We start from the raw sequence: 15,350 nt of genomic DNA on the forward strand, positions 1-15,350 counted from the left end.
TGCAATGTACATACACACTTAGCATAATTCCTTTAATATTTCAGGTACTGAGGGTTGAAAATAACCAGTCTGTACATCTCAGGCAAGCAGATCATAAGACAGACTTGTAAAATATTCATCTGCAGTCTCTTACAAATTCAGAGGGTTTTACCAAATAGCTTTCAAAAATAATTTTGGATTTAAGTTGCAGATGTAATTTGAAGTACCACAGCTATCTGTAAGTTCACATTACAGGACTGTCTGTGTTCCCAGAGGAGATTCTGTTTTGAAATGTTAGAGTTAATTCAATATCAAAGTACTCACTGTGTGTCTTTGGTCATATTGTGGGGGATAATTTCATCTAGAATAGAAATGACTCAGGGTTTTTCTTTCCTTTTTTTTCTTCTCTTTTTTTTAATTTATCTTTTCTTTCAAGCATCAGCTGTTCCTAGAACTTTACTGGCTGCTGCTCTTATTTCCTAAAATCCACAAAAGCAAACAGTCTTGTCATACTACTCCTAAATACCCAGTTAAGTTTTTTTTAATTGAGCTAAACTGTTTTGCTGAGTAGTTTCGTTATGTCAGCAAGGTTTTTGTAATCTTTGATCTAATTCAGCAAGAGGGGGAAAATTCATGGTCCCCTTGACATCGTCTCCTCCCCAGGTACACACACACTCAGCACCCCACTTCTGTTTCACTTGTGTGTCAGGGGACACAAAACCCCAGTCAGAGAAAAACAAAGAGTGAACAGTGAGAGGTTTTTGAGAATTGGGAATAAGTCCCTTGTACAAAAACTGTGTTATCTGTTTAATCCCTGAAGACGGGCTTGCCATTCCCATAAAACTTACATAATACAGGCTGAGAAAAACTTCTTCTTTCCAGAAGATTCTGAGCCATTGAGAGAACACATTTGTGTTGAAATGTATCCTTAGCCTGGTTAATGCCAGTTCTTAGTGACTGGTGTAATGCTGTCTGCTAAAAGTTGCTAATATCTTGCAGGGGAAAATTAACTCACCAACTCCTGTTTTAGTTGCCTTCTGGGTTTAAGTATGCAGAAGTATAGGGGAATGTTTAATAACAGGGTTTTTGTGTGCACAAGAAAACTAACAAGGGTTGGGCATGAGAGATGTTGAAAATCCTGTTACACATAACATGGTAATAGAGTACAACATAACCAGGTTCTGAAAAACAGGTATTTTAGTGTGTGAATGTTCTGCTTTAAACTGTTTGATATTTAAAATATCCTGTGAAAGATGATGACTTGCTTTTGTTGCCTGACTTCTGAGAACTTTTGTTACATTTTAATACTTGTTGTTTTTATTTTATTTTCAGGAAATTCAATCACATTTGTGAGCAAACACGATTCAAGAACTGAATACCTGTAGTCTGTAGAGGGGGGACAAAAACCTCTTACACTGCTTGTACAGTTTAAGGTTTCAGGGGATCTTCTCAGTTCCCCCATAGCAGGGAATCAATGATTTTTGCATCAGGTAGTCTGATGTGAAATTTTTAATTTGTAGAATTTTACAGCTGTACATGAATAAGGTAGATTTTTTTTTTTTCCAAGATAGTCCAGCAGGCATTGCATTCCATCCTCATGACTACAGTGTCCCTGTGTCACTTCAGTGAAGAACACAAGCAGAAATCACCCACACAAAACCCAACCATATCTTGGGATGACCTAAGAATAAGGAGTGTATTTGCACTACTTGAGGAGAAACTAAGGAAAATCGTTAGACTTAAAATAGAGAAGTTTTGTAAAAGTATCTGATGGGTATTTCAAGAGCCATTAATATTTAAGAAGGAAATTGTCAGTGGATATTTGTAACTGCATTTTGTGGTAGTCTGATCTTTCATTGCTGCCCATTGCATTTGGACTGGAAACCACATGAATGCTCATTCAAAAAAATCCATCCATTAAACAGCTGTTTCAACTTAAAGCTCCTGCCATATGTGCAGTGTTACAGTGGAAGCAGGACAGTTTCTTTTCTTAGTTTAGACATGTTGATGTTTTTATTCACATGAAATTACAAAAAGAATTGCACAAAAGTTTGAAAATCACGTTTAAAGTTGGGGTAATACTTGAAGCAGAACAGACTTCTGCTACTATTACTTCTGTATTGTTTTATATCAGAAGACCAAACAGTGCTTTTGACATAGAGCAGCCAGTAGGACACACTGGTTCCTTTTTTTTGTATTTCTTTTTTGGTTTGATACCGTGTGCTAAATATGTACCTCTGCAATGCAGCTGTTCTCTAGCATGCATACACTGGTGAAAATGTAGAAAAAGCTATAATTTAAAACAGAATATAGCAGCTTTACTGGAAGGAACAATCTTACACAAAATAAGTCAGTTTGGACAAATTGTAGCAATATGGAGGCATTTCTGGATGGGGTAGAGATAGGGATGATGAAGGGGAACACTGGTGTCACTGACATAATAAATGTAGATATTTTTTTTTCATGCCTTCTGCAGAGCTCATTCAGGAGATGTCCCAAGTGTCATTAAAAATAAGAAAAATCCCCCTCCTGCCCTTCCCCCCAAATTGATATGATCTAATCTGGTTCATCATAATCTGATTTATAATGTTGAACAAACCTCAACTGGGACCAATTTTTTCTTTTACATCACGCCTGGAAGAGTGAAGCAGAATGAGAAGAAAGCATACAAAGTTACCTCTGTAGATACCATTTTGTTTTTGAGTATGCCTTATTTTATGAGCAGCATTTATACTTGGGTGTTAAAAAGTGCACACACGATCTCTTGTGATATAACGGAGCACAAATGATGCAGCACATCGTGTCTGCTGGTTGCAGTGAATTAAACAACTATTTCCAGCAATGCACATGTTAATATGAATGCTAATTAGAATTACGTCTTTCTGTTCAGATTTTTATTTTTTAAAATAGCTGTTGCAAGGATGGGTCTGTTGACCATACCTGTATGCTATTAAAATACACTTTGGTGTGGACTTCTTTTCCTAATCTCTGGGCATTTTCTCCTGTGAGTAGGATTGAAGTTGGATCTGGAATATTACTTGAAACTTCTTTTAACAACAACAAGTGTGTTTCTGTCTTTTAGTATTATTAACAATGTTCTGTTGCTTCTGTATTTGTATTTTATGTTTAGATTTTTTAATGGTTATTGTATCTTCTCAGGACAACCATTCCCAGCTGGTTTTGATCTCATTTTCATCTCTGGCTGTGCATGTAGCAAATTGAGTGCAGTTGTGGAGATCAAGCCTTTGCACATTATATGCAGAAATGTGCTTTGCATTCCCATTCACCACTCCCACACCCCAGATGGGCTTTCAGCATAGGCTTGTCCCTGTTCTAGTGTTCAAGCCCCTTGTGCTGAAGTTTCTTTGTTGGTCCAGAGTAATGTGTCTGCAGTACAATGTACAACCTGCCTTGCACTTACTCGAGCTGTGTTTGTACAGGGGTGTTTTGTGTGACTGTAAGAAAAAAAAACTGGGGGGGGAAAACCAATCAACAGAACTTGTGCTTAACATCTAAACTACCTGTGCAGTAGATGCTCTTCAGATTCCTTTTATAAACCCCTCTTCCTTTTCCCTGTCACAGGTCATTAATCTGCCTTTCTATGCATTTAGGGTTGCGGTAGTGCAATGGAATGAAGGGATTCTTTTATTTTTTTTTTCATTTATATTGTACCAGGAAGAGATCAGAAATTAACTTGCAGATAGGGAGGGTGAATAAATCCTGATCTTTATATGCTCTTAAGTAAGTAAGAGTATCTGTCATGGGTATTACATACTCTACATTAGACCTTTTCAAATGTATGTTTACCAGGTGATAGTTAATGTGATAAATGTATGAACTATGCTTGGTGTAATTGTTTAAATACTGTAAAGGTGCAGCATATTTTTAACCTGTCTAAAGCACATCCCCACCTCCTTTATAAGAGATGTTTGGAAGCTGAGCATGAAACGTGGTAGAATAGCTGTGGAAACCGAGGTGCTTATGATAGGATTTGACATAGTGGTGAACAAGGTATATATAGTCTCTCTCTTTGAGGAAGTTCTTTTATAAAGAAGGTGGAGAGTAGTTCTTCCAGTTCTCTTTTGTGATTTATTTTTTTCCTGAACTAAGAACTTATTAATTAAAAAAAAAAAAAAAAAAGTTGTCTGTTTCTGTTTCTCTTGTGTCTGTCCCCTCCCCACAGAAATGGATGTAGGCAGCACTTTGCTGATGCCTGGTCATGAGCATGTTAGTTATTTGAATGCTGGGGTTTTACAAGTGAATATCATCCCTGAACTTGTAGTTACTGAAAATTACAGGAGTTTGTGTCACATGATATTGCAAAGGGTCATCAGTTGTCTCTACAAGATTTATAATGAATAAGCAAAATTAAGATGGCTTCAAGATGCTAACAAATAAAAAGGTTTACTACTTCTTAAAAAGTAGATGCTATTTTAATTTCTTGCAACACCATGAACTCTGAAGTGACAAGCATTATACCACTGTGGACTTAACAGCAGGCTAGAGGAAATGATTGTCATATTGTGTTCATATTTGCAACCATCTAATTTGTATAAATTATAAGGTTTCAAATGGCTATTGTTAATAGAACTTTTTCTGAATAGAACTTTTCCCTTGCTGAGTAAATAGGAGGACTTGTCTGCACCCTGTTGTATCTGAGGTGGAAGACTGATGCCAGGGCTGTTAAGCTTCAAATTGCAGTTCAGCATCCCAGGATTTTTGTGCTGCTGCCATTCCCACACTTGAAGCTGGAAACCACTTAATGTTTGTGGCTAATCTGTGTTACTGCTCTTAAACCAGCAGTCATTTGTTCTTGAGACTAAATTTAAATGAAATTCAAGTAACATAAAAGTGAGAACACTGCGTTCTGTGCACTGTGAAGTCAAGCTGATAGACCTTAAAACTGGTAGTTTTGGCTTGTCCTGCACTTCCATTGGTGGGTTTAAATGTTTTATGCTCCATTATATCAACAAATGACCTGTAACTACTTCAGTTTGAGGATGCTGCTGGTTTTGGATTGATGCTCTATTGAGTGATCTGTTCTGCCCCAGCACAAGCTCTTCCCCTGTGCAGAATGAGGAAGGGTGGTGGTGTGATGGGAGAGGCAGTTCAAGGTCTGGCCCTTGGCAGCTGCCCCCAGGCTGATCCCAACAGTCCAGGGCAATCCCAGAGCCCTTGGTGTGGCTCAAGGAGTTGAAGCAGCACTTTTAGAGGATAATTTGTTTGAACTCTGATAGTGTTTTCATTGAATTTGATAGGAAAATATTGATATTTGGCACTCCAGGGTTAATCATTAGCTTTTCATTCAGCAAACAGAACACATCTATTTTGTACCAATGTCTGGTCTTCAGCAGAGCTGGGGAGGGCAGATGGCTTAGCCTGCAGCAAGAGCTGAGGGACACAAGTTGATTCAAGCAAAAGGACTGAGGAATTTGGGAAGAGAATGCTTAATTCCAAATTATGCTCTGAAAATCAGGTTTCCTGTGGCCCCTGAGAACCTTCTGCTGGAAAGGGGCCTTATTTTGTACAGTCTGCCCTCTTAAAAGTAAATCAACAGTCACTGGAAGGTAGGAAAAGGATCTCTTGAACATGTGGGGATTTTGCATTTTTTCCACCTATTTTGTCTAACATTCTTTCTGCATGATGTTTGGGAGCTGAAATACCACTTACACAATTCCAAGGAATAACTTCTGAAGAAAACTAATTATACTATTTCCCACAGCAATGCTTAATATGCAAAGATTGCTTCTAAATCTGCTTTCCAGGTCATCCCTCTTTTCTTCACACTTCCATTTTGACTTTCAATGAGGTAATTTCACCCTTAAGCTCATTAGTTTCCATAGGAAATGAATTATAAAAAATGCTAAGTGTGCCATATGAGGTTTAACATCAAAGACATTTCTAGACAGACCATGAATATATGTTGGAGCTATATTTGGTCTCTGTTGGGTATCCTTTTCAGTGCTGCTGAGTTTCACTTGCTTTCGTTAGGTAAGTGTTGGCTTAGGACTTAACTTTTTTTTTTTTTCCTTGCAATCCAAATTAATCTTTAATTGTTTAGAATAAAATCGACTGACTGGTTTATTTGAGTCAAATGTGTTTTGTTAGTGCTCATGTGCTGCCCTCATGAGAAAAACAAACCAAAGGAGTTTTGAGTAGAAAGCTTTGTAAGCAACTGCTCCTAAAGGAAAGTTAATTTTCTGAAAGGAAGCCTCAGTTCATGTTTCGCTAATAAGTTATAAGTGGATTTTTCTTGCTGAATGCTACTCTGAATACTCCAAGTTAGGATGTATTACCTGCATGCTAAATCCACTGGATTGTTTGCCCTTTGAGCCTCCATTTCCCAGCCATTTTAAGTACCTGACAGTAAGGAGCCTGGCACACAGGATTCTTGTCAGCCTGTATATTTCAAGCTTTTATTTTGAAACTGTGTTTGAAAAATGAAAACATAGGAATGCCTGCATATTTTTATCCTATTTAATCTACCTAACACATTATCTAGAGGGATTGCCTAGCACATTCCAAAATAATAATTTTTTTAAAAAAAGGTGCACACTATTCAAACACAGTTTTGCTGAAAAGAATACTTCTCTTTGTTAGCTCCATAACATTTTTGTGACATTTTGTTGTGATTGAAATGATTTTCCTCCTCTTCAGTGAGTGTTCAGCATGTTTATCCCATTTGCTGCTTGGTTACATTATGCAGAATGGCACAGCAAACTGACTGCCCTGCACAAAGCTCAAACTGAACCTGAGCCCCTGCATGAGGGATGAGGATTTCTGTCATTGCAAGTGGCAGCAGAGCTCTCTGAAATAATAATAGCTGTCAGGAACAAAACAAATGCCATAAGTAACACTACTTAAAAATTAATCCCAGTCAATATTTACAGCTGAGAGCATTAGAGCACTTTATTCCACTTTCAGAATGTCTTAACTCTGCACTGTGACTTTCTTGAAGAGTTTGGGTGGAAGCTGTTTGTGTTCCTGGGTGGGGGAGAAAAACATGAGAACTTGTTGCTTTAGCTGTAAGAGGAAGAAAATATTTTATACGTTCTTTGGAGGTTCAAAATAAAACACAACTACCTCTTAAGCAGTTGTGATCTGCCAAAGGAAAAAAAACCCCAAACTTCAAAAGGCAAGTCAGGAACTGGAGTCTCCCCTGGGGGCTCTCCAGGGCTGACCTGGCAGGGGGGTCTCTGTGTACCTGCAGCACCTGCAGGCATTGGGCTCGTGCATCTCCTGGTGCCAGAAGGCATCACCTTGGAACAGTTGGTAAATCAGCCCCGTCTGTTCTGGGAACAGGCAGCATATTGCATAAATATTCATCAATATTGCATATTCATCAGGAGGAGGGCTCTCTGCACAGGGATCTGTGGACAGTGCACAGTCTGATGTCTCTGTGGTTGGCCCTGTGCTGCTGCAGTGGTGGAAGGGGCACGCAGGGTTCAGACAAGCAGGATATGAAAGGAAAGCCAACTCCCCCAGAGCCCCCTGGCAGAACCTGCACCTACTTAGCCAAATCTGCTCTTTGGTTGCACAACAGGTAGGAGGGGAGGTCAGTGTAAACAACCAGCTCCTCTGAAATCTGGCTCAGTTACTGAGGAGAAGTTGAGAGAGGTCTAATCCTCGAGGGTTTGCTCCCGTGCTCCTCCCACTGCAGCTGCTCCCGAGGCTGCTGTCCCGGGGTACCCCCCCAGGCACCTCTGCCCTGAGCCACTGCCCAGGCAACTCAGTCCTTCAGCAAAATAAACAAAGTAAGTGTTGTTACACCGTGCAAATTAATAGTTAAACATGCTTTTATTGAAAAAGCCACTTTTTCCAGCCCTTCAAATGTAGCTATTGTCAATAACTGAACATAAGGACTTGTCAAAAGTAGATTTTAGTACTTCAATCTTTAAAAATGTAATAAGTAACAGAACACTGACTCTGAATTACAATGTGTATGAATTTAATGCAGTGGGAGTTATTGTTAGAGTGCTGAAGACTTCTAAATATTTTTTAAATCATAAATATATTAACTCTTCCCTTTGAATCAAGTAGCATTAATTTAAACAACAAAAAAATACCCCACAAAAAAGAAGCAACCAACGTGGAGCCAGACTCCTGCACTTCAAAACTACTCAACACAGTCTGGTAGTAATAGATGCAGAGATTTGTTTGCTGTTCATGTTCGAGTCAACTGCTAAAGGGCATATGTGTTTTTGCTTCCACTGCTGCGAGGCTTCTATGTCTGTGTAGACATGTAAACACACACACAAAATATAAGGCAAAACCTACTTGTGCTGCATATCTTAGACATTAATAGGTGGCAAGTGGAAGCTGTAATAGCAGGTGAAATCATAAATAATTCAGTTAAATATTTCAGGAATCAGTCTTAATGCCTTCACAGAGGAGGATTAAAATAACTGGGTGCACACTGTAGCCAATGCAGGGGAAGACTCGTGTGGAAGATTTCCTTCTGACACCTGTTTTATGACATACTATTGCTTCAAAACAATGTGCTGTGTCAGCTGCAAAATACAGCTTCAGAAGGAATTTTTTTTCATTTAAGAAAGGAAAATAATTCTAAATTGTGGGCCAGACATGCAGGAGTCTTGCAGAGATAGGAAAATATCACCAGGAGGCAATTAAAATACTGATGGGGTTATTGAAGGCAATGAGACTAGCAGGCTTCCCTTTGGTTCAGTGTTCCATTGAATGCCCTGGCTTTGTACTCAGGGAGGCACAGCCACTTAGGAGTTAATTTCCAAAGAAAGCACTCAAAGTTTGCCCCACTTAATTTTGTCTTTTAAGTCCTGCCTGCTAAAGGAAGGGAAATAGTTCTGCAGTCAATGTGCGTTACCAGCAATAAATAGCTGGTGGATGTAGGATCAGAGCAGCTGCAAATATCCAAGGGTTGGATGCTGAAGACTATTCCTAGTATTTCAGTGTTTTTGTACACATGCTCCTGTTGCCATGAGGAGTCACTTAATGTAGTGGACTGAGGTGTTCTAAGCCTATGTAGATCTAACAAAGATAAAGCTACATCAGACTTTTATAGAACAAGCATCTGGTGTTGGGTTGCTCAGCTCATCTGTACACTCCTCTAAAGAGTTAGGATATGAGCTAATCATGGTCTTTGATAATAGAGAGCTAATGCTTGGTAAGCTTTGTGCTAGAGTGCAGAAGTTATGAAATGCTTAAAATTAAGTTTACAAAACTGTATGCAAACATGCATGATTGAATTCTTACCCTTGGCTTGGCAAGGCTTGGATTGTACAGGCATAGATAACTCAGAACTCCCAACAGAAAGACTCAAGTGACACCACAGGGACAGGGGACATTTACATTTCAGATATAAACCACGCTGTGACCATCCCAGATGACTTTCATTCCTACTCCAGATAAGGGTTTCTGCAGCCTGAAGTGCCTTTTCAGAGGATGTTTTCTTGTACAAACCACTTCAAAATTTCATGCAAAAGAAGAGAGAGGAGGTCAGTGAGCATAAGGGACGATGGCATTTGTGCTGTGCTGTGGTTTGTATCCTCATAATCTCAGTCCCAGGGTGTGGGAAGCAAAGGCTGCTCTTAACAAAGCTGCACTCAACTGCTTGGCACAGCTTCTGCTCTGGTCAAGTCCCTGTTCCCTCTGTTTTGGTGAACTGATGTTCCAGTCCTTCCAAGGGCATCACTGGACTGAAGCTTGGCATAGTGTAGGAGCAGCTGGGCTGTCACAGTCCTGTGAGGTCTCAGTGGTGTTGGCATCTACACCTGCTGAGCTCTGCTGGTCCCTGGAGGGGCCGGGGGCCTTTGTGTGACCTTTGTATAAAGCAGGAGATTTTGCCCAAAGGGGAAGATTCGATGTGAAAGTGGTGGAACTGTTCCCCTCCACAGTCAGAGCCACGGGCTGTTTGTCTGGCACTGCATACACAGCACTTTGCTCTGACAGATCTCCACACTGACTGAGATGTTCTGCGAGGACCAGAGGCTGCTGATCATCCCCTTCCTCAGAAATAACAAAAACAGGTTTGTTTTTGTCTGTTTCTACCAGAAGCTCCTTTGTTTTCGAACCATTGACCAAGTTGATTTTCAGTGGGTTGGAGCTCTCTAGAAGGTTTTTGGGGCTTTGGCTGTTGACTGGAGATGCTGCCCCTAGATGTCTTGAGGGATCCAAGGACCTCACAGGTTTGCTGTCAGGGGAACTGGCTAAAAATCCAAAGTAAGAGTTCCCAAATCTGGATTTCTTCAGATTGCAGGAGGTTAGCTTCCGCTGCCTTTGTGCAGACTGAGTGAGGGGGTAGGAGGCATTACTGGCAGATGAATCAGAGTAAATGGTCTCTGATGCTCCCTCTATCTCAGTGGCTGAGATTACCTTTCTGGTTGGGACACCTTGGGATCTTGCAGCTGAAGAAAAACCCTGCACAAAATAACACAAAATTAGAAACTTTGATCCCAAGGGAACTAAAAGTGAAAATTCCTGGCTATGTTAGAGGTAAGATGCATTCTTTGGCAAAAACCTATGTTACTACCTCAAAAAGGAAGAAACATCCTCTATTAGCTTTGTAACAAGCTGTTGGTTTGATGGTTACAGTCAGGGAGACCTGGACATCCCTCCCACACCCACGGGCTCTTGCAGTGCAATAATAATACATCAGTTATACTAAGTTTAAGGCATAACCAGGGGAAAAGGCACATATCAGAACACTCAAGGAGATGATCTTGCCTGAAGGCATTTTTTTAATGTTTTTTCAGGACTGGGGTAATTTCTTAAGTGCTGGAAAAAAACCCAGCTTCTTAACGTTTGGGGAAAGCCTGGCTAAATTACAGTACAGTTGGGCAAAAGGATTTCCCATCCATTGAGGAAGACAGCCTGAAACGTGTGGAATTGCAGGATGGAGAGGCAAAGCAGTGGCCAAGGAGAAAACATGTCCTGGCAGCAGTGCTGGGGTGCAGGCTCTGACCACCACGCCCTCCCCTCCCTGCAGGACTCACGCCACTGTCAACCAGCTTGGTGAAGGGGCTGTTGGTGGTGGTCCAGCTGCACCATTTCTTCTGCAGCTGTGGGATGGGGGCCAGGAGGTCGTGGAAGGTGCGGGCGCTCCAGGTCCGCTGCCGGGGACAGGGGTTTGGGTTCTCCAGCTGCACGTTCCCCTTCTCAGCAGCTCCCGCGGGGTTCGAGCTCAGCCACTCGCACACGGAGCCGGGGCTGGTCACGCTTCTCTTCAGGTTTTTGTCCTGAAAAGAGTAAAAATAAAGATCCTTTACAGCGTCTCTCATCGGGACGTTTTTAAAGCACTTAAAAAAAATACGCTGTTGGTGCAAGAGGCTGAGTTAGTCAGTCGTTCTCAGGGGACACGGGAATGCAGCTTCTCGTTGCTCTTCCAGCCTGAAGTTTGCTGCCTTCCCCGGAGGAAGGTTTTACCTTGCTTCCCCAGTTTTGGGTTTATCACTGGGAAATTTCAGTTATATGAGCAATCACACTGCTCTCACTAACCAAACACATGAAATACCTACAGCTTAATTTTACTGGAGATATGTGACAGATCAGAATAGTAAAATTCTCTGTGTAAAACGGAATTCTTCCACTGAGCTTGGCTCTTGGAAGGCTCCAGGTGTGCCTGTCTGGGGAAATGAAACTTCAGGGGGGATGGGGGCTGCTGAAAGAAATCCAGAAGCGAGAAACGAGAGAATCAGGAGTCTGAAAAATGCACAGTTCAGGAGAAAAGGATGAAGTAGTGCTCTTTATTCTATGTAAGGGAAGAATTAAGAAAAATAATTAAAAATAAAGAGAAAGGGAATGATCTGTTCTCGGTGTCTGTGCTGAATGGAACAAGAAGCACAGGGACTGGACTGGAGCCAAGGAGATTTTCATTTTGCATAAAAAATTCTCTTCAGGTGGAAAACGTGCTTTAGCAGCAGAACAAGACATCCAGACAGGGGTAAAATTGGCATCATCAGAAGGTGAGACCACATTAAATGTTGTCACCAGCCCTGTGCATAAGCAGAGCTGATCAGACATGGGAATGAACTATAGACAAAGATCTCTTCCACACTTTATAAGTTCTGATGTTGCATTTAAAATCACAATTTTTGTCCTTAATATTGATATGGGTTTAAAGTTAAAGAATCCCTGACAGTCCTATGAATTTCATTCTCACTAATACTTCACCTGTTATTTATATAAGCCTCCTGTTACACAACTCTATACATATTTTTAATTTTCAGCTGTGCAGATATGGTTGTCGTGAGAAGAATGCCAAATCCACATTCCCAAAGTTTACACAGTCATTAAAAAGGGTCTGAAATAAATCCCACACTGTCCTGGATTTAAAAGTCCTGAGAAACCAGAAACTTGTCAGTTGTTATTTTTGAGAAACTGAATCTTTCAAGTTTCTGCAAATCAAGGAAACTATTTAGTGAAAATGTCATATTGGAAATGGATGGGCAGAGAGGCAAGAAATTAGCTACTACAGTAGAAAAAAAACTCAGTAGGAAGCCAGGAGAGGCTCGGAATAAGTTTATTTCAATATTAAGCTCCTAGTCTCAGATTTGGTTAAAGCAACAATCTTTATTTATAAATTTATAAGCCAGCTGTCTTCTCCTCAGAAGCCCCTTCAGGCTGTCTTGGGATTTATTATTCTAATGTTACTATAAATACCTCCAAATTGATGTAAAAATTAGCCACTGGTTTTGAGATAGATATACTGGAAGTAACTGTGAAGATGAATAATATATTTTATACATTGTGGAAAATGTTTTGGGAAAAAATGTTTCTTAAACCTCCACGATCGTTCTCTTTACTCAAACCTTTGCATCTGAAACTTGCAATGTCTGATCAGAAGTCAGAGATCACAGTTACAGGTTGGCCAAAGGCTGAATGATGCCCTAAAACAAACGGGACTTATGGAGCCGTGATCTCCTGGAAAAGCCACCCAAAAGCCATCCTGCCCCTGTTTCCTCTCACTGGTCACACACAGAGACACGTGTTTGCTCTCCCAGCTCCTCCCTCCTGATGGGGGACTGGTGTCTTCCAGTAGGTTTTAGGAGCTGAGAAGCAGAAGCTGGTTCATCCCTGGCTCAGGCCCAGCAGAGCAGGGCTCACACTTGCTGGGTGGCACAGGGCCAGGCAGCCAGACACCACTGCTCAGTGAAAAGATTGGGATAATTTATTTAATGAAAGCTCCTTATAGCTGGCTTTGTCTAGCGGAGCATTTTGGGTGAGGTGAGTCTGCTGGTGTTATTTTCTGCACCGTGAAGGCTCAGGATTTCACACATCTTTTCACAGAGGATAACTGCAGGAGGATCCCTGCCAAGAAACAGGCTCTGCTCCAGTGGGTAACTCATCCCACTCCCCTAGTGCTGGGCCACCAAAGCTCTGCACCATTCCCTCTGCAGGGCTCAGGGGCTGGCTGCCCAGCTGCATTTTACACCCTAAAAATACACGTTTAAAAATTAAACTGTGAGCATGTTTAATATTCAGGAACTCTGAGTATGAAGTGGCCCAATGATGGCAGGTCTGTAATTAGCCAGCTGTGCTTGATTTTCACTCCCCTGAGATGATAGTCTTCAGCTGTGGGGAGAGACCCAGAGCTTTCAAAGAGGCCCTACCATGGTTTCTGGGCTGTTTTTCTGCTCACTGGGGATTTGGTTGGGAGTGTGGACTCATCTGTGTGCAGCACAGACATCACCGAGGAGGAGATGCCTCCTGAGTCAATAATGAGGCAAGTCACTTTTATTCTTGGGTTACCTTCACTCTTTTAGCACTAACTCTTTCATTTTATTTTTTTAAAATATAAATCTCCTCTGAAGATGCTTGCAGAAGTGATGGCAGAAAAGAAATGGGGATTGTGAGTCTTCCTGACTAGGGTGGGGAACAGAGGCAGGAAAGAGGGTTCCCCCTCTGCCTAGAAGGTGTGTGTGTATGTGACTGCCACCAGGTGAAGCTCTCTGCCCTGGGAAGAAGGACCAGGGAGTTCAGGTGCTCGAGGGTGCCCAGTTTGGGTGCAGCTCACAGTGCCTGCTCCACAGAAGGTAATGTTTAGGCAAGGGAAGGCACCAGAGCTGTTTTCCCTTCTTTCTCTCTTCCTGTTAGTCAGTGTGGCCAACTGGAGGAAAAGCTCAGCACATGTCTTACACCAGGGTAGGAAAATCCTGACCAGCGTGGCCTCCTGGCTAACTTCCTAATCAAGTGTGGGGATACAGAATGCTTTTGTTTTGTAAACTGTGACAGAAGTATTACACAGACTGTCCTGGGCATGTGAGTTCCTTGTGCTGCTTGTTTATCCTCTTGTGGGAAAAAGAGAGGGCACTGGAGAAGAGAACATTGACCTGGGAAAGGCTTTAGCACACACTGGTAATGGATGTGCCCTGTCTGCACTCACTCAAGGCTGAAGAGGTGACAGCCAGACCTGAGGCTTCCGAGCCATCATCTGTTCCTAAACAGATAAAGGACCAGGAGTGCAGGGGAAAGGGCTAAAATAAGAACTTGCTGAATTGATTCGGGTTTCTGCCTGAATTTGAAAGGGCTCCAGAGCTTCCACTTGAAGCACTCGATTTTTTTGGAGCCTACACTGTTAATTTTCACATCTGCCTGGTGAGACAGTTAACTTTCTGCCAAGCTGAGGAGCCGAGTACCTTCCCTGATCTCTTGGGAGTGGTGGGCAGGAGCAGGTCTCAGGTCTTTAAGGTGCTGCAGGTGATATTTTTAATGGAACATCATCTTTGCCAACTAACATATTTCAGAGGGCTGGTTCTACTGCCTGTCAGCAGACATCTGCATTATTGGCTATCAGATTCAAGGTAGACTTCTGTACTTACTCTTCCCAAAACTGGGAAGGCACTGGCTTGGGATATCCCAGCCCACATTGTGTGATGGCAGCTCAGCTTGAGGGTTGGGAGAACTGCCCAGCTCAGCCACTGCCCTGCTTAGAAAGTGGGTGGTAGTGGTACATGGACAGATGTGACAGGTGCTGTCCGAGAGGGACAGGCTGTGGCTTGCTAGAGAGCACTCCTACCTGTATCCTGTAGGTGGTAAAGCTCAGCCCACTGGCCCCAGGTCCAGCAGAAATGATAAACACTTCGTCACTCCCGGTCTCGGTGGTCACGGCGGAGATGGAGGAGGGCACGTCTGGGTCAGTGTCCTGAGGAGACCGTTCTGTGCTGCCCCTGCAGGAAGGCACTGACAAAGGAAGAAAATCAATAAAGGCTGCTTGCAAGAGTCCAAAACATCTGTTTCCAACTCCTCCGTGACAAACCCTCCTCCCTCCCTCCCCAGGCAGTCTAGAGCAGGCTTTGGCTGCCTGTCGCACCAGCCAGAGCAAAATTCAAGCCAACAGTTTGTTCTCCTGCAACTGCAAGTTTTTGGAAACAGAAGAGGAGAGGAGGAACACCCTT

The 15,350-nt window shown here is 42.1% G+C and overlaps 2 protein-coding genes across 6 annotated transcripts in view; one reads left to right on the forward strand and one right to left on the reverse strand.

Moving 5' to 3' along the window:
- Nucleotides 1-3,927, forward strand: part of CHFR (checkpoint with forkhead and ring finger domains) — a 37,962-nt gene extending 34,035 nt beyond the window's left edge. For all 3 annotated transcript variants that reach the window (XM_051769090.1, XM_051769088.1, XM_051769089.1), the window contains one exon: nucleotides 1,312-3,927. In XM_051769090.1, coding sequence (XP_051625050.1) covers nucleotides 1,312-1,354 — 43 coding nt within the window. In that variant the 3' untranslated portion in view covers nucleotides 1,355-3,927. The remainder of the gene's footprint in view (nucleotides 1-1,311) is intronic.
- A 3,042-nt stretch (nucleotides 3,928-6,969) lies between these two features.
- Nucleotides 6,970-15,350, reverse strand: part of LOC127461359 (uncharacterized) — a 32,958-nt gene continuing 24,577 nt past the window's right edge. For 2 of the 3 annotated variants that reach the window (XM_051769085.1, XM_051769087.1), the window contains 3 exons: nucleotides 14,972-15,135; nucleotides 10,950-11,192; nucleotides 6,970-10,374 (listed from right to left, as the gene is read on the reverse strand). In XM_051769085.1, coding sequence (XP_051625045.1) covers nucleotides 9,646-10,374; nucleotides 10,950-11,192; nucleotides 14,972-15,135 — 1,136 coding nt within the window. In that variant the 3' untranslated portion in view covers nucleotides 6,970-9,645. The remainder of the gene's footprint in view (nucleotides 10,375-10,949; nucleotides 11,193-14,971; nucleotides 15,136-15,350) is intronic. The other variant, XM_051769086.1, reaches the window with a different exon arrangement.

Source organism: Manacus candei, unplaced genomic scaffold (genome assembly GCF_025592945.1).
Source record: "Manacus candei isolate 608988 ecotype Guabito, Panama unplaced genomic scaffold, ASM2559294v1 h1tg000103l, whole genome shotgun sequence".
Taxonomy (NCBI): domain Eukaryota; kingdom Metazoa; phylum Chordata; class Aves; order Passeriformes; family Pipridae; genus Manacus; species Manacus candei.